This window comes from Rousettus aegyptiacus, unplaced genomic scaffold (assembly GCF_014176215.1).
Source record: "Rousettus aegyptiacus isolate mRouAeg1 unplaced genomic scaffold, mRouAeg1.p scaffold_m13_p_4, whole genome shotgun sequence".
Lineage (NCBI taxonomy): Eukaryota > Metazoa > Chordata > Mammalia > Chiroptera > Pteropodidae > Rousettus > Rousettus aegyptiacus.
The window spans coordinates 31,548,611-31,566,868 of NW_023416307.1; the positions used below are offsets into that span (position 1 = coordinate 31,548,611).

General features: G+C 36.7%; 1 protein-coding gene and 1 pseudogene across 6 annotated transcripts in view; both read right to left on the bottom strand.

Annotated features, from left to right (window-relative positions):
• The window catches only part of PLD1 (phospholipase D1), a 175,835-nt gene that overhangs the window by 41,078 nt on the left and 116,499 nt on the right, over positions 1-18,258 (bottom strand). For all 6 annotated transcript variants that reach the window (XM_036218563.1, XM_036218566.1, XM_036218560.1 and 3 more), the window contains 5 exons: positions 15,338-15,466; positions 14,485-14,603; positions 12,924-13,037; positions 4,021-4,131; positions 1,516-1,604 (listed from right to left, as the gene is read on the bottom strand). In XM_036218563.1, coding sequence (XP_036074456.1) covers positions 1,516-1,604; positions 4,021-4,131; positions 12,924-13,037; positions 14,485-14,603; positions 15,338-15,466 — 562 coding nt within the window. The remainder of the gene's footprint in view (positions 1-1,515; positions 1,605-4,020; positions 4,132-12,923; positions 13,038-14,484; positions 14,604-15,337; positions 15,467-18,258) is intronic.
• LOC118602440 lies at positions 11,083-11,201 on the bottom strand (annotated as a pseudogene).

Here is an 18,258-nt window from a genome sequence, read left to right on the forward strand (position 1 = left end):
TAGTCATGGGTGCCAAGATAATTTGGCAGGAAAAGTAGAGTCTTTTCAACAAATGAACAACTGGATATACACATGCAAAAGAATGAAGTTGGACCTCTATCTCACATCATATACGAAGAAGAACTCAAAATGGGTCAAAGACCTAAGTGTTAGAGCTAAAGGTATAAAATTCTTAGAAGAAAAGAGGAATGAATCTTCATAATTTTGAATTTGGCAGCTATAATACGAAAGCACAAGCAATAAAAGAAAAAACAGACAAATTGGACTTTACCAAAATTAAAAACTTTTGTGTTTCAAAGGACACTATCAAGAAAGAAAAAAGAACACACACTGAATGGAGGAAGATATCTGAAAATTGTAAATCCAATATGGAACTTGTTTCCACACTATATAAAGAAAGATTATGACTCAACAATAAAAGGACAACCTAACTGAAAAATGGACAAGAGATTTGAATGGACATTTCTCCAAAGATAACACAAGAAAGACTAATAACTAAATGAAAAAAATCCTCAGCATCAGGAGTCATGAGGGAAATTCAAATCAAAACCACAACGAGATACCATTTCATACCTATTGGGATGGCTGTAATAAAAAAGAGATAAATATTGGCAACGATGTAGAGAAATTGAAGCCATCATATAGTATGGGAATGTAAAATGGTATAGCCACTTTTGAAAACATCCTGGCAGTTCCTCATAATGTTAAACAAATGACCATGTGATCCAGTAATTCTACCCCTAGAGTAATGAAGACATGTCTGCATAAAATCTAGTTCAGCATATTTACAGCAGCATTATTCATATAGCCAAAAAGTGGAAAGAACTCAAATATCCACCAACCTGATTATTGGCTAAATAAAATGATTCCATTTGTATGAAATGTCCAGACTAGGCATAGCTTGCAGAAAAGAAAGTAGATTAGTGGTTGTCGGGCGAGGGGTGGGCAGGGTGTGGGGGTAGGGGGTACTGGATTGTAACTAAGGTATGGATTTCTTTCTAGGGTGATGAAAATGTTCTAAAATTTATTAGGTGATGGTTGCACAGCTCTGTGAATATACTAAAAATCACTGAATTGTACACTTTAAGTGGGTAGATTCTATGATATGTAAGTAATATCTTAATAAAAGTGTTATTAAACAAATAATCCTATTATCTAAAGAAATAAGACAGATGGTAACAAGAACCTAAATATAACCCATTAAAAAACATTATTACTCTTTTGCTTTGGTTTTTAACTGAACACAGCTCACTGTCTGCTATGAAGTAAATCAAATCACAATTCTGCATGGGAAAGAAACTGGCCAGGAAAAAATGACTGTGCCTTCAAAAATGGACTCAAAAATTCTCAGCAACTGACTCACATTTAAGGCATCAATAACCTATTGCCAGCTGAACCAAATCATGCCTACTCGGAAAAGACAGTATTTAAAAAGTGGGCCTTTCAAAGTCACTTTAGCAGTAAACTCAAGAACATGTGCAGTCATGACTCCTACCAAAATGTCAAAAACTTTACCTGTGAGCCTTCAGTATCCTCTGGGCAATGGCATCACCTATCTTATTGAACACAACCTTGTCATCGGAGCAGCTTATAAAAAATTGGTTCTATGAGAAATGAATAGGATAATCACATAAGTCTTATCTTACTAGTAGGTAAGGAAAATGTGGTATATAACAAAATCTACTTTGATATTTTAAAAAAGTGTTTTACATGGCAGACATGTTCTGATCCCTGAAATCACCTACTGAATAAAAGACACAGAATAAAAGAAGCCTCATGTCACTCTGGATTTCATGCATTCCCAGGTAATAATAGGCATAACATCTTTGTGAAGTGTAGGCTAAACTATTATTTCATCTTGCAAATTCCTTGTAGGGTACATTCTTAAAATGGTAAAAACATTCCCAATTTAATCAATAGGAAAATCATTTTTCTTCAGATTCATACATTGTGTAAATTCTTAGGATTAAAAATTCTATATTGGCAAACATTCTATCTCATACAAAGTTTTACTTTTTAAACAGGATAAATGGTAGAATCCTTGTCTAAGTTTCTCTAACTTCTCTTCATTATTGGCTAGTATCTGCTTTGGCCTTATCTCATTTGTTTGGGTCTCCTATTGTTCCTGAACTTAATTTTAAGTAGCTTCGAATTTATTTTATATGTTGCATATATGTAAATAAACCAACAAAATGGAAAGAGAAATATTCTTTTTTTTCTTTAAGTACTTCTGCTATTCATGCATCTATAAAACATTCTTTAACACTATTACTAAAAAACCAAGATACAACATTATTATCATCATAATATAAAAAACTTAGTAACTGTATAAAGGAATATTAAAAATTGGATACAAATATTATCACTATCATATGTTCTATTCATACAAATTGTTATAATACACCTGTAACTTATAAATATGATCATCACAAAGTAACCTTTGCTAATCATCTTAAAGAGATATATAAGCAATGAGTCAATATATGATTTTCATCCCTTTGTGACATTATCATGTTTATTAATATACATGTTTTTACACTTTAAGTGCATTAATCTGTAAACTGCCTTCAGAAGACAAACTTACAAGACATTGTGCAGAAACTCATTTGAGAATGTGTTTCCCCTTACGGCATCAAACAATCAAAATCTCAGTGGCAACCAAACCATGTTTGTTTTTCTGAATTCACATTACAGAGAAGATTAACATTCCTCAGCAGCTATAACACACTGGCCACATATCATGTCCTTTACTTCTTTCTCCTTTTAGGGTGCAAGCAGGATGAAGGAGAGCCACTTACTTCTCCTAGAGGTAATAACTATGTCGACCAGGTTACTGTACACAGTCATGTGTATCGACATGGCATTACTGACCTCATTTAGCACTGTAGTAGCATTAATAACAAATATTTTTTATCAAAAAGAGATCAATCAAAAGAATTCTGGGTAATGGGTGGGCCAGCTATTAACATCTCACATTATTATGGTATAACTGTTGAAATTAATAATACAAATCATATTAGTATCACTAAACTCCAGACTTTATTCAGAGTTCACTAATTATTCCACTAATATCCTTTTTCTGTTGCATGATCCCATCCAGGATACCACATTGCATTTAGCCTGCCAATATTTTCAATCAGACTTCTCTTTCTGTAAGTCTATGAAATCAATAAAGCTCCAGTTCTTTCCTACTTGCCTTTAATGAATTCACTGTGTGAAAGGAGAGGGCCAGCACTCAAGGAGAAGGAAAGTAGGGCTAGAATGATTTGCTCCAGCCACCCATCTCTCTCTATACATTAATGAAAAATTAGTGGGGCGGGGGACAGGGGAGACTGAAATAAATAAGGGAGATGTGCTCTGATTTATTTATCATCATGACTTTTTACTTTTTCAGGATTGTCCAAGTACTCTAAGGTAGCTTTAGATCTACTCTGAAGTGCAATTAAGGTTTCCAAGGTAAATCCAGTGTCCCTAGATGTTCTATTCCTCTCTGAACACAAACTCTGCAATCTGTAAAAGCTTTCAATGAATAGTCATTCATGCAGGATTGAAGAAGGTCATACCTGTCCTCAATATTCTTACATCTTCCTTTTCTGCGTTCCTATCCCCGCACTACTCCAACATCCCCAAGACGGTGGCATCTGGTGATCTCTGTTTTAACAACTTGGCCCTGTGTGTGCTCTTCTGAAGTAGCACATGCCTCACGCTTACAGTATCCAACTCAAGTTGAATCAAAGCATGTACACCCATGTTGAGATATTTCTGGCTAACAATATTACAATGACTTGATATATTTTAATAACAAGGACTTGAGGTGCCTTACTAGAGTCATGAGTTAATGAAAATGCAAAGCAAATGTTAAGTATGCCAGGGAGGTCAAAATTCAGGCAACCCAAAGCCTCTTCACAACTCAACATATACTTATTAACGTAGAAGGTCCTGAGTTCGGAGACCTGCAGACTCTGCACGGTATTTATTGGAAGGCAGGTTGTCATACAAATTTACACGAGCAAAACTTACTTCTATATAGATATAGTGCTTGCTGTTCTCTATCACATGGATGTAAGCAGTGTGGATGGAGCCTTCACAGTACTTTATACCAGCAGACCAATCAGCGGCAGAGCGGAGTAACTGCAAGGCAGCAAACAGAAATGAGCAAAGATAAGACAATGGAGATGATGCCAGATATATTAATAAAATGAAATCTATCCTTTTTTCTTTAAAACAACTGAGTGATTACAGTGGCGTGAGTGTCACATGTGGGCCAAGGGAGAGCAGGTAGGTAGGGAACTGGTCATTAGACATAACCCATACTGAATAAGCCCAGCTGGAAATCAAGTCCTGAATATGCCCTCTTCCATGCAGTATAATTTTCATTCAAAATTGGAAGCCATAAGGTGTTTATATCAGGAGTACTTCAGAAGTATCTTTTCTGGTGGCTATGAGTTGGGTAACCATGTGGACTCTCTCCATGATAGTTCCACAGTTACGCCCCAATGACTTGTTCTGGGGTATTTATTACTAGTACCAATTTTACTCCTCAAAGTGTCCAGGTATGGACCACATGATATGGCCACCCTAGCTCTTACTTGATCACGTGATTGTTCTTTTTCCTCCAAATAGATATTGTTCAGATTAACATATTCTAAAAGACAAATAGATTCATTGATTCCACCTGTCTAATCCTCAGCATGTCACTTCAACTCAATTGTCTCACTCATACTGCCTCTCTCTATTTATACATTCACCTGCTCCCATCTGGATTAGATTAACAGCTTCCAGCTCAGATACCTGAGTATGTTAAATACACTAATACAGAACTGGACTGCCTAAGCTTAAAGCTTAGCTCAATCACTTAGTGACTTTGATCTTGGTCAAGTTTCTTAACCTCTTTGTACCTCAGATTTCTCTCTATAAAATGGAGTATCTATTCTATAGGGCTGCAGAGAGGACTCGATAATTACTGTGCAGAAGGAGGTCTAGAACCTAGTAAATGCCATATAAGTGTTTGCTATTATTGAGAACATTAGAGGATGCATTTGAGTGGTGGCAGATCATGTCAGCAACACTGGCGAGCAGACCATGACTGACCATAGGAGGGGGAACTAGATAACATGGAAAAATTTTTCAACACTAAGAAACCATTGACCGTAATTTTCTTCAGGATTCTAACTAGCATTACAATAACATGCAGGGCATATAGCAGGTGCTCAATAAACACTTATTAAATGACTTTCCTTAAGTAATAGCAACACATCACATGAATCACTATAAAAATAGATTTGCTATTCCTGACTTGAAATGAATGTTGAAGCTGTTCTTCATGAGGTCAATAGAATTTGAAAATAAAAGAATGGTCCATACATATTAGGAATATACAAAGTGGTCCAATACACAATCAGTTTTATGCCTGTTATATATAAAAGATCTGGCATATTCTGGCTCTAATCAATAACTTAAAAATTGCATATAAGGCTACTGAAATTCAAACATAACACTAAAATTATTGATTGTGTCATCCTCCAAATGTTATTTCTTTATTCAGTATAAGGTATATATTACAACATCGCTCCTCTCAAAGCATTTTATTTACTTTTATCAGATGAATATGTGCGACGAAATTGGAAATTTTAATTGTGAATGCGAATAGTCAAGTGTCTCAGAAAAAACTCATAAGGAAAGTTTAGATAAATATGAGCAATACTGGGAAAAAATATTAATTTCACATCACGTCCAAAGAACTGCATTATTATTCATTAGTAGAAATAACAAAGGTTGAACAAATAGAAGGTTTAATTTGTAGTCCAAGTTAATGCTGCATTTTGTTGCTAAGGTACACAGCCCTGAAAACGCAGACTACCTTGAAAAGATCCTTGTACCACACATACTGATGTACTCTTATATAACTCTGGATACAATACATAAAATTGCAGAGTGTTCAGAAAAGATAGGAACTCTTGAGATCTGTGTCATAGTAAGTCATAGCACATACTAGCTCTTTTACCTTGAACGAGTAATTTTAATATCAGGCTCAGTTTCCTCCACTGTACAACTAAGATCTCTTCCAGTCTGCCTGCTTGCCTGCCCCACCCCCAGCCCCATACAGATGCAATGAAGAAAAAAATGGCATACCAAACACAAAGAGCTATGATATGTGGCACTTAGGAGGTGTTTGCTATATGAGTGTCTAGCTCTGCAAAAGTCATAGGCAAAGTTTATATATCACCTTGGTGGTAATTTTTTAGTCTTCTCCTCAGATCCAGAAACCATATACTTCCTTTCCTTTCTCGCTCTCGAAATTTGTGGACTCAAAGGTTTAATAAACTCACTCACATTAGATATAAATTAGGGTTTTAAAATAGGTTTCAACTTGCAAGTCAAGTCCAATTGATTAGAAGTGCATCCTGCACAGCTAGCTCCATTGTAGAGAAGATTGTTGGAACTAGACACAGTGGATTAGAAACTAAGACTGATGTCCAATGGTTGTCTTGACAGGGAAAGCACGAAGGTCATATATTTACCATCTTTCCTGTATAACAGTAAATGTTTTTCCTTTACATAGGCATTTAAAAGTTTAAAGTACATTTGTAAGCCAAAAGAAAAACATGTTATTACAAGCCGGTGGGCGAGCATAAGCCAAGGGCCAAGGGGACAGGAGCCCTGCCTCCCCCATGATGCCTATAAAACCCTAGACTGTGGGAGGTCGCCCACATCTGAAGGAGAATGGACATTATCTATCCCACTGTCTGAGTCTAAACCTATATCGCTTTCTCACAATGAAAACTTAATGTTATTTTAAAAGTCATCATTTTTGATTAACCTTGAACACTATCTTTCAAGTAATACAGAAAAAAATCACTTAGGATTATTATTCATTTACTATTATTCTAATTATTTTAAATCTATCAACGTAATTGAAAATATAAATTTGCTTTTTACCCTGCCTTCACCCCGGAACCACTGAACCCTGAGTTGCTTTAAATGCCTGATGGTCTAGAAAGTTTGTAAACGTCCAAATATGTCAAACACATTTTGATTGACTTTCTTTTGTTTAAAATTTAAGATTTACACTCTCCTTTTTCTTAACTGGTCTGACCAACTTGTCTTGAATTTCTGTTTTAAACCAGTGAAACTGAGGCAACCTCAAATGCCTCCTTTCACACGCAGAAGTGTGGCTTATGTTACTGACCCAAGTATACTGAGAATCAAATCTAACCCATACTTTTCAAACCTCAAGTTTGAATACACAACTTTAAAGTATATATAAAAAGGGAATATTTCTGATCTTATGTTTTAGCCTCAAAATTGCAATGAGAACCAGTCATTTTCCTTGTATGGTGTCCTATTCTTTAAATTAAAAGATAGTCTTCTCTTGGACCATAACATACAGTGGACCCAAGTTGAATATATAGACTGAAATTCAGAAATCTCTTCCTTAAGGAAAACTTTCAAAACTTTCTTAGTATTCGTTCCAAGTTCTTTTTCTCTTACCGTAATGCTTGTATTCCCTATAAATTCAGCACGTATCTTAATTCTTTTTATTTCCCTTAGCTCCCAAGTCAATGAGGGAACAAAGACTATTAGGAGAAGAGTGCCTTTTATATGTCTCTCGAGCAGAAGTTGGCATCCACAAGGAAGCTCAGGTCGCAAGGGCTGGGGAGAGTGGGGAAGTGCTTAGAAGTGCTGGGCCTTAGTCTTTCCATTCGAATTCAGTGGCACAGCAGGCAAGAAGAACCAAGAAATGGAGTTCGTTCAAGAATCTGCCATATATTATCATGATCTTCCTTGTAATAACCATTTTTCTAGAGTTGAGTGTCATCCATTCATATCACAGTATGCAATTATTCTAATAGTTTGATCCCTTTGCCTGTACGAAAGGAAAAAGTTAACCTTAAGGCTGAAGGAGAAGGAGAAAATATAACTTTTGAAGACTAAGACTTAAGGGATGTGTAGTACTAGGGAAAAAAAGGGATAGTTAAGGGCTCTGGGGAGCCAGAAAGAAGCGTGATTGCTGGGGATGAATACGGGACCATGGCAACAGAAGACGATACCGAAAGGCAATCCTGACATGCAGTTGTACCTTGCTAGAGCCTTTGTACTTGCAAACACCTTGGGTCTTATTTGCAACACTCTCTCTGCTGAACAATTATGACCTCGGGCACTGGACTCAGACTGCTTAAAATCAGTCTCATCCCCACTACTTACTTACTGTGTTATTTTAACCTCACAAAGTTCTAGTTTCCTCATCTATAACAAAAAGGGGTTAAAAAATGTACAATTTATAGACTGGTAAATATTAAATGAGATAATCCACAAAAAGCTTAGTACAGTATGGGACACAGAGCAAACACTCCCCTTTCATGTGGCTTCTGCCAGCCAAGACCCACAGTAGGACACAGGAAGTCTTACCACACAAAGACCTGGTCCATAAAAGGAAAATAGCTTCCTTGTTAAGAAACTTCTTAGGAATAAGTTAAGTGGCTTTCTCTCACCCTTACCTACCTGCTTATTCTACCACAATATAAAATATTTGGCTGTCCTTTGAAATCTACATTGATTCCTACATTAACATCTTCTGGAGTGTCATTTGGACATTTTTCCCAAGCATAGGAAAAAATTTTTCCAGTAGTATAATTTAAATGTCATTCACAATTGCTTACATATTTTCTTTTCTTTTTAAATGAAGAGATTGAAGACATGACTATTTCCCTCAGTTTGGTAGGCCTTCCTAGCAATGATTTTCTAAGGAATGGCTTTTCTACTAAAAGCTTCCCAATTTAACAAAAAGAATTATTCCCATGTATTAATTCTAAATTGATGCTATTTTGGCATCAGTAATTTTCTTTTACTTTAATAGGCATGTCAAATGTCTTCTGTCTAGGTCATTTATCTTAAGTAGTAATGATAGCATTCAAGAATTCAGTTTGTTCTTTTTAGGGAGATAAGTTGTTCTTTTAAAAAAACATATTCTGTGTATAACTAGTTTCAGAATCATCTTTCCTCCAACTCCCTTCCCCACACCTTTCTCCTGCCATCGTCTCCGAGTGCTCTTGGAAGGTTTCTGAGAACGCCCAGCACTGACGGGAAACATCAAGATTATTTTTAAAGTGTCAGTGGAAGCTGCTGAATTAAGCCCTCAGGTTTAGATGACATTTTGAGAAGCAGAAATTATGTCAATGGGGGCAGGCCCCCTTTGCATCTGCCATAGCTTTAGTCTCCTTGGCTGGCTCTGTCAGCCTTTTACAACAGTTGTGTCTAACAGCTGGTGTGGAAGTACTAGCAGTATGTGATCAAGGATCATTGGGCCCAATGTTTTTATATTTAAAAAATTAAACAATTGGGTTTCTTTCTGCAGATGAAAGAATAACATGAATTTTATCTATAATTAACTTTAAGAAATGTTCTTTCTCTCCGTTTCAATAAATATATGGTATAAAGATTTTGTATCCAGAGCTAGTCTATTGACTCATCCTGAAAAATGTTAGCTTCTTTGTTGCAAACTTTTGAAAACACTAGGGAAAGCTTGAAGGTTGTAGTTAATATTGACATAATGCAGATTAGTGTACTTTCCCAAGTGCTTTGCTTAACCTTCATCATAACACTATAGACAGACACTATCATGATCCCTGATGATTCTCAAACAGCTTGTAGATGAAAGAAATGCACAGAGAGGTGAATTTCCCAATGTTACACAGATAGTGTGTAGCAAAGCTGGGATTTGAACAGTCTGACTCTAGAATATGCCTCTTTCCCTTGCAACACTATATTGCTACTTTTCAGTTCACGAAGTTTATAGTCTTTAAATTATGTTATGAACAATAAACTATGTTAAAAACCATGTTAAAAAGAGTAAATCTAAGAAAGAATTTTATTTCATAACCAATGTGTGTAACAGTTATTTGGCTATTTGCCACATAAAGGCTGATAGAGTTAAAGGTTTGAGAATATGACAATAACCCCTTTAAAAATTAAGCTAGGTCCTAGCTCCCTGCTCACTTCTGGATTCTCTGGAAAAACAGAGATTGGGCCAGATTATTGTTTTTGCCTTCTAAACACTATATTTCACCACTTGAAAACAGTAATGTCTAGAATAAGATGAATTTTAGAATCGGTAAATAATGTGAAGTGAAACAAAATTACAGTCAGAACTTTACGAAAAGGGAGAAATGAAACAGAGTTCTTTTTTCAGTTTCTGTTCATCTCAGACTTTCCTTTAAATGGATGCACACGCTGTCTGGCTGTCCCCATTGTTTTTACAACTGGAGTTATCTCAGCAGTTCTGAAAAACATCAACTGGTAACCAGGAGAAATCTGGGTTTTGTGAAGTCAACACTTTTTAAATTGCAGGGGAATTCTCACTAAGAAAAAAAAAATACTAATTTGCAAATACGAAATTACTATATGCTAGAATTACTGTAACAGCCTCTTGTCTTCCTGCTTTCGTTCTCATGCTAGTCTAAGTTCTTCATACGTCTAAACTTTAGGTTCCAAAGTAGATTTGTTCAGAAAGATGCAAACAGACATGTGACAAAACGAGAGATCTTCGATCATTTAAACTTGGAAAATTCTCATAGCATATTCACTTAGCGATTTCATGATACATATTGCATTACAAAGGCACTAAGAAATCCCATTTTTAAAAAATCTGCAAAAAACATATCTGTCCACGGAAATCTTTTTTTGTAAAATAGCTATTAGCATTTTACAGACAAAATTCAATTTGGGGAACTCTGATCTAGGTTAATCTTCATAAAACATTCTTGAACTGTATGTCTTACTGGATAAAAAAAAAAAAAATAAGTTCCAAAGTTCACTAACACCTCCCAGATCAGGTCTAAATTAACCAAGCCAGCACTCCAGGACCTTATGCCACCTTCTTCAAGAGCAAACGGTCTACTGCAGTCTGTTCTACCATCATCTGAACAGGCAGGCTTACTCTCAGAGGGACACCCAGTTTTATCCCTCTCGTTTGCCAAGGTCTCACAGTGTGGTGGTGTGTACTTTCACACTGGCATTTAGTCCTAGCCCACACCTTACATTACATTGTTAACTGAATTCTTTTTTCTTTTTTTTTGTTTTTTAAGCCTACAGCACCTGGTATTGCTAAGTGGTCTTCCATCCAAGTACTAACCAGGCCCGACCCTCCTTAGCTTCCGAGCTCAGATGAAATCGGGCACGTTCAGGGTGGCATGGCCATAGACTTAACTGAATTCTTTAACATCACAACTTTCTCTCTCTCAGCTAACTACATTTTCAGAGACAAAGAACCTCTTTTCTGTCTGGCTCCTCAGCATCCAGGTATGCAATGATGACTTCACTGTGCAAACAGATGGCACTTAATAAACATATGTGGACTGAATAAATGAATTAATGAGTGAGTGAATCTTGGTAAACTTCCTTTCGAATTAATTGGCCTTGTAGATTTCTGAGTCTAGTCCACCTGAGCATGTCAAAGATGAACTTATGAGCACACAGGAGAGATCACTAATCTAGCCCCATCTCTAACACAAAATCCACAATGTGGAGAAGGTGAATCAAGGGAGGCATTTTGTAGAGTGGACATGCAGCATATCCACCTGCCTTACCAGGGTGGAAAGATGGCACTGTGCAAAACAAAACTTTACCAACAGGCTTTAGAAGATTTATGTACATGTAACACTGAGATAAAACATCCTTTGCTGATTATAAAAATACATAATTCCCAGTGATGCCTTTTCAACATGCAATGATTAATTAGTATCTGCTAACTTTGATAAGTTGATCAGCAAGTCAATTTTAATGCCACCTCAAATCTTAAATTCTCTTCTTTTTTAATATCAAGTTTCCTATTTTATCTTACAACATGAGTAATGTTTCCCTTTAAGTAGAAAAAAATTAAACAGCTTTATAAAATACTCATTAACTTACATATGAATACATATATGCCTGTGCTTTTTAGTTTAAATTAGTTGTTTCCTTTAGCCTGGAAAACTAAGTATTTGTTATAGTTACTTCTCTTAAGTGGTTTATCTTTTTGATTGTTCTATTATTTGATTTATGGTCTGAAATGTCTTTTCATTTATGTTCACACACCTCTACTTGTATACATTATAAAGTAACTGAATTAGGCATTTCATTTATATAACAGTATTCCCCAGAATCCATGTCTAAATTATGTAAATGCATATTAGTGATGTCAGGAGCAGACTGCTGGATCTCTACTTAAACAATACTGTTGATGCTGACAGCGATGGCTTTGAACAAAAGGCAATGCCAAAAGTGACCCACCCAGTTCTGTCCCTGCATGATCTCGAGATATTTAAGTTGGTAGAAGGAACAGGTCAGCTAACAATGGACTAGTGTAGGATTCCAAGCTCCACCACTGTTGATAACCGTCTAGGTGACCCTGGACAAGTCTAGTGGCCATGCTGGGTCTTAATTTTCTCATTTGTAATATGATATGGTTGAACTGAATGTAGTAAAATTCTGTGACTCTATTAAATTAATTTTTTTTTCTATTAAAGACCCTTTAAAAGACATTTGGTTAATTAGGAACTAAAACTAGATTGAACTATAACTAGCTTCCTAGATGCAAAGTTTCAGCCACATTCCTGGTACTTAATTAACATCGGTCCCAAGTTTACTGTGGATCATGTTGCTAGGGTCACTTCCAGAGAAATTACAGTACAAGCCTTTCCTTGACTGGCCTTTTCTAAGGGTGTGCATTTATTATATTTATAAAAGAGTTTTTAAAAGAGCATAAATTGGATACATTTTAAATAGGAAATATAATACTAGCTTTTAAAAAGTCCATTCAGATTTCCTTTGCAGTTGTCCTTAATTGAAAAATGTGAAGCCAGTGAATAGGCAGTAATAGTGATTTTACCCAGTTACACTTTGCAAAAAAAAAAAAAAAAAAAAAAAAAAAAAAAAGCCATACTGACCTGTACATTAGCATGGATGGATCCAGGCACTTGATATTTCAACTCATGGGCTGTTGTTTGAGATTTTGGAAGCAGAAAAGGATAAGAAAGAGATCGATATTTTGATTTCATAATCTAAAACAAAGAAAAACAGGTTAAAAATTCAAATGAGAAATCAGTTCCATTCTTCTCTACTTTGTGATTACGAACAAAATTCAAGTTCATTTGAGATAGAAAAAAAAATGTTAATAGTGCGTGTTTCTAGGTGAAGAGGTAATAGATTATTTTTGTTTTCTTTCTATTTTCCAAAAACACAGAACTCTTTTTCTTCTTTTACCTTTTGAAGTGGAAACATATTACTTTGTCTTTTTAAAGAAAGATTAAATATAATCTGGCGTTAAAGAGGTATATAATTACAAAAATGAGGTTATTCTTTTATAAACTGATATTTTACTTTGTTGTAGATATCGTGCCAGAGCAATATAGCACTATACATCATTTTAATAACTTCATAGTAAAATGGTATGGAAAAATCATAATTTATTTAATAAATTCCTTTGAGTTATTTCTCATTTTATTTGAATTATTGAAAGCAATGTCAAAATAAATCACTTTATTGGATTACTTCTTAAACTTAAACAGAAAAAGATTTTGTGAGTCAAAGGTTGTATACTTTTTTAAAACATCTCTTTGGAATTGTAACAATTTACCCCCCAGAAACAGAGTATAAGAACATCAAAAATCACGAACCCAAATGCAGGTATTAGCAGTGTTTTTTTTTTTTTATCTTTATCTAGTAATATCACTTTATTTATTCATTCATGCCCCCTAACTTTTTGTTAAAATTATTTTATAAATATCTTTTTGTTAAAGATATTTCCTTTATTTCTAAGATCTCTCATTGTTCATAATGCTACCATGTAAATGAAAAACAAGGTGAGACCCTGAGTTGTTGATAAAACTTAGTCTTTTCCCAAATTATCAGGGGGAATAACGCCTCATTATCATTTAGAGTAAATAAAATGGAACCTTAACAACACCTGGATAATAGGTACTTAACCTATGCATGTTAAGTCAAATTCTTAAGAGTTAATGAAGACACACTGAAGAAGGTATAATCTGGAGAAAAGAAAAACAGCTACATCTTCTCATATTGCACATTTTGCTCAGAAGCACCTCTCAGAAGCCTGGACCAACATGAACCCAGTGCCATGCCAGGACCGAAAGGCCTGGAAGTTCGAGCTCTCTGGGTAAAACAAGACTCCTGCCCCCCTGCAACAGCTTCCAGGTGACTGACAGCCCAGGCCAGCGCTGAGCGTCCACGATGTTAAAAGGGCTAAAATCACCACCCTGATAGTAGCATCTATCCCTCTGCGCTCTGAACTGTCTGGTGCAGAAATTTAGGGACATTTTCTTTTTCCTTTGCCCATCAGCCCAGGTGCCATGACAACCAGGCACACAACGGCAGATGAATGGCACAGTGGTGGCCACCGCATGCCCTTCTTGCCAACCCTCTAGGTTTCTCCTCTTCCAGGCCTCTCTCTCTTTATGTGGACTGATTCATGAAAAACCAACCGCGCACCTTCGTGAAGTTCCAGCGCTGGATGAAGTGCCGCGCCACGTCCCGAGCGGCCTTCCCGTGCACCACAGAGGCAATGTCATGCCACGGCATCCGGGGAGTGGAGTGCCTGTCAATGAAATCTGCCCAGGTGCCCCAGGCAGGGATTATTGCTAAATTCTGTGCCAAGGACAGAAGCCATCTGACCCCAGAGCTGACCCCGACTATCACAAGTAAAAGGAAACATGGAAATGTTCACTATGTGTATATTTCTTGGCTTGAGTGGAACAATATCTTATAACTCAGGGAAACATAGATGTCACACTGAGGAATACAGTCCCCCATGCTCCTCCCCAAATATGTTTCCATTTCACTTAGTATTATTAACCACTAGGCGATAAGTTGGGACAAATTATCTAAGGCTGTGAACTTAAAATTACATTTTTCTTTCTTATGTTGTTGGAATAATGTCAGGCTACATATGCAGAGCCATTTCTATCTCCTCTTAGACATAGAAAAACAGTGATAATTTGAAAATGTGTCATTTAAATGATGGAAAATGAAGATGATAAGCAGATTGGAGATGATCAAAGGAAGGATACCATCTTTTGTAAAATTACAGATTATTACTCCAAAAATATGCCTACTTAAAATCTGGAAGCTTCAAACAAGTAAGCTCTATGTCACATTGTTTTCTTACTATAACTAAGAGAAGTCCTTCATTATATGTTTGAATCATATTCTCCAAACTTTTAGCATATATTTGAAACAAAACAAAGGAAAACAAAAGACATTAGATCATGCACTTGTATACTTGTTGAGATGTTGAGAAGTAAAAGACAAAATATAAGCAGTCATCCACGACCCTGATACTCACCAGCAAAAGGTTTATCAAGTTGAACCCAGTCTTTGAAGACGAAATTGCAGTAGTCCTTTCCATGCCAGAATCTGGTTTCCCCGTGCAGCTCTCCTATACCTGTCTGTAAACTGCGAATGGAGCCTGTTTCTGTGAACACAGTAAGACCTGCTCAGAGACTGTGGGTCAGGGGGACCCCAGGGTGGAGGCTCAAGTCCCACTTATAAAATATCTAAAGGCTTCTTAGCTATTCTTCTTGAGATTCATAACTGTGGCGGCATATGTCTATTTCATCTGAGGCTATAGACTGAGAAGTTTTATAACCCTTAAGTTTATTATTAGTGGCCAGTTGGGGCTATAACCGTGTTCATCATGTGACAATGAACTTTAACATTCTCATTCTTATCATCCAGCAGATCCTGGAAGAATGGATGATAGAACTTGCTAGGAGGGATTGTGAGAGCAGTGAAGCCAGGTCGGGTAGAGAAACGAGACACAGAGGCCATACAGAAGTCAGGCCCTCTCTTTCCTCAACCAATATGGCAAACATCTAATACATAATTCTTGTCTTTTGCATTTTAAAAAGCAAAAACCTCAACTTTGCAGACTGTCCACATTCCGGACAGCCCTGAAATTGATCAAATAAGTGACATTGAACTTCACCATTTTGGATCAGAAATCCTTTTTGTGTAAAAGGAAGGATTTGGCCTGGATGAGGTCTAAGATCTTTTGGGCTCTAACATTCCACATTCCTAAAATTATAAATAACATCCATAAAAATTATCACAACAGGCAGAAGCTTATGACTATACAGGTGCAAAAGCAGCTATCTATGCAATATTTCACAGAGCTTTGCCAGGACGATTTTACTTATGGGTAAATACTTTGACTTAAATCATTTATATGTTTATATTGACCAGAGAGGTGACTAAGCAGGACGACTAGCAGAACTACAGACCACAAATGCAGCGCTTGGCACAAAAGAAGCACTTAACAAATAGACACTGGATGCAAAGTATCTGTTGAATGAATAAATGGTACCATGTGCAGTAGCCAGTGAGAGTACTGAACCGGCCCCCCTACTACCACGCTGTCCCAGAACCGTCTTTCTGAAATGGAGACTCCTTGCTTAAAAGCCTTCTAAGATCACCTACTGCCTACCAGAGCCAAATCCTAAGGGTTTAGTGAACACAAGAGGCTTTTCCCAACCTAATGCCAGTCTCTCTCTGCTCCTTGCTTTCCTCCATCCGATCCAGGTCCCACGAGCACCCCACTTCTAACTGTGTCGTGACGGGCCTGGTCTGCCATGTCTCCATGCAGTGGCACATTGTTTCTTCTGCCTGGAATGCTCTTCCCCTCCCTCTTGGCCTGATCGCCTCATCATCCTTCAAGAGCCACATTAGCTGTCACCTGCCCCAGAGACTCCTCCCAGATCCCAGTAGGGACAAGCTGTCACTAGCACTGGTACAGAACCATTAAGAATTGCACACCCCAGTACCTCTGACTCTGTGACATAACGGTGTAAGGATGCTCCCTGCCGGCCCCCTACTTGTCTATAAACTGCTCACAGGTAGGGAGTGTGTACCCTCACTGCCTGGTGTAGGTCTTGGCATTCAACAGGCAATCAATAAGTATTTGCGGAGCAAAAGTTTTTAAACCTTCACCGCACACACTACTAATAGTCTATCTCATACTGAAAAATCAACCTTGAAAGGTAATTAAAATTTTCTTTTAAAGAAAAATGTCTTAAGGTGCTAAAGATTAACAAAACTAAATAATATTAAAAATAGAATTCTATCGACTTCTCCCAGTGACTTATTTTCCTGCTCTAAAAGGCTGAGAGGCCAAAGTACTGATAGATCTGTTTGCTCACCTGTAGGCTCTTTATAGTAAGCATGGCACTTTGTTTAAAAAATAAATAAGTAAATAAAAAGTAAATGAAAGAAAAAAAAGACAAAGGTTGAGATAAATAATGGCTCAGATTCCAAATTTAAAGAATATATGTATATAAAATTTGTTTTCATCAAATGAGAAACTCTAAGCTAAAGTTTTACATATATATAACATATACTTGTTTAACAATTAACTTTTACCTAACAATCAGTTATAAGAGAAATAAAACAAGCAAATTCTTAGTCTCAAAAAATTATCTTGGTACTAACTGAATTCAATGCTCATAATTCAAATTATTTTTTGGTTTTATTCATGACCTAAACTATTCCAAATAAACCAGGGCCCTCCTAAGAAAAAATAAGATATCAAAGCAAAAGAGCTACATACTGCTAGTTTCTATGATTATTGCTCAGAATCACACGAGCGCCTGTATAAAAGAGACGACTTTTTACATCAGCAATGCTGACTTGTGGGGTTCTCATAGTCTATATCTGGCTCACAATTGATTTTATAACCACACCTGCCTTGGCTTTTGGCTAGGGGTTTCATGCCCATTTTCTGCAATCATTCATCAATGGCTCAGACTCTGACTGCTAAAAGTTCATGGGAAGAGTGTCTCCTGGCTCCTCACCCAGTGTCTTCTGGTTTTGGCACTTTTTCTCTCACCTCTTGGCTTCCAAAGCTGTATTCCCCTACCATTACTCCGACCTACCCTCTTGATCTTCCCTAGCTCCTCTTCCCTAACACAGTTCCTCAAAATTTCTCCTAAATGTATCCCACTAGCCCTGGTTTCTCTTTTGGGCTCTACAGCCACTCTCAGTGCCTCGTTTGATTTTCTCTACCTAACTGTCCCACCAGAACTTCAAAATCACATGCGACACTTGGAATCACTATTATCCCCACAAAATCGAGCCTTCTCATGAGGTTTCTTTTCTCTGTAGTTACTCAAATTCAAACCTCAGAATGACCTCTGGCTCTTCTTTCTTCTCTATTTTCTCTTCCCATCTCCCAATTACCACTTCCTAAGTTCCATCAAAATTCTGCTGACT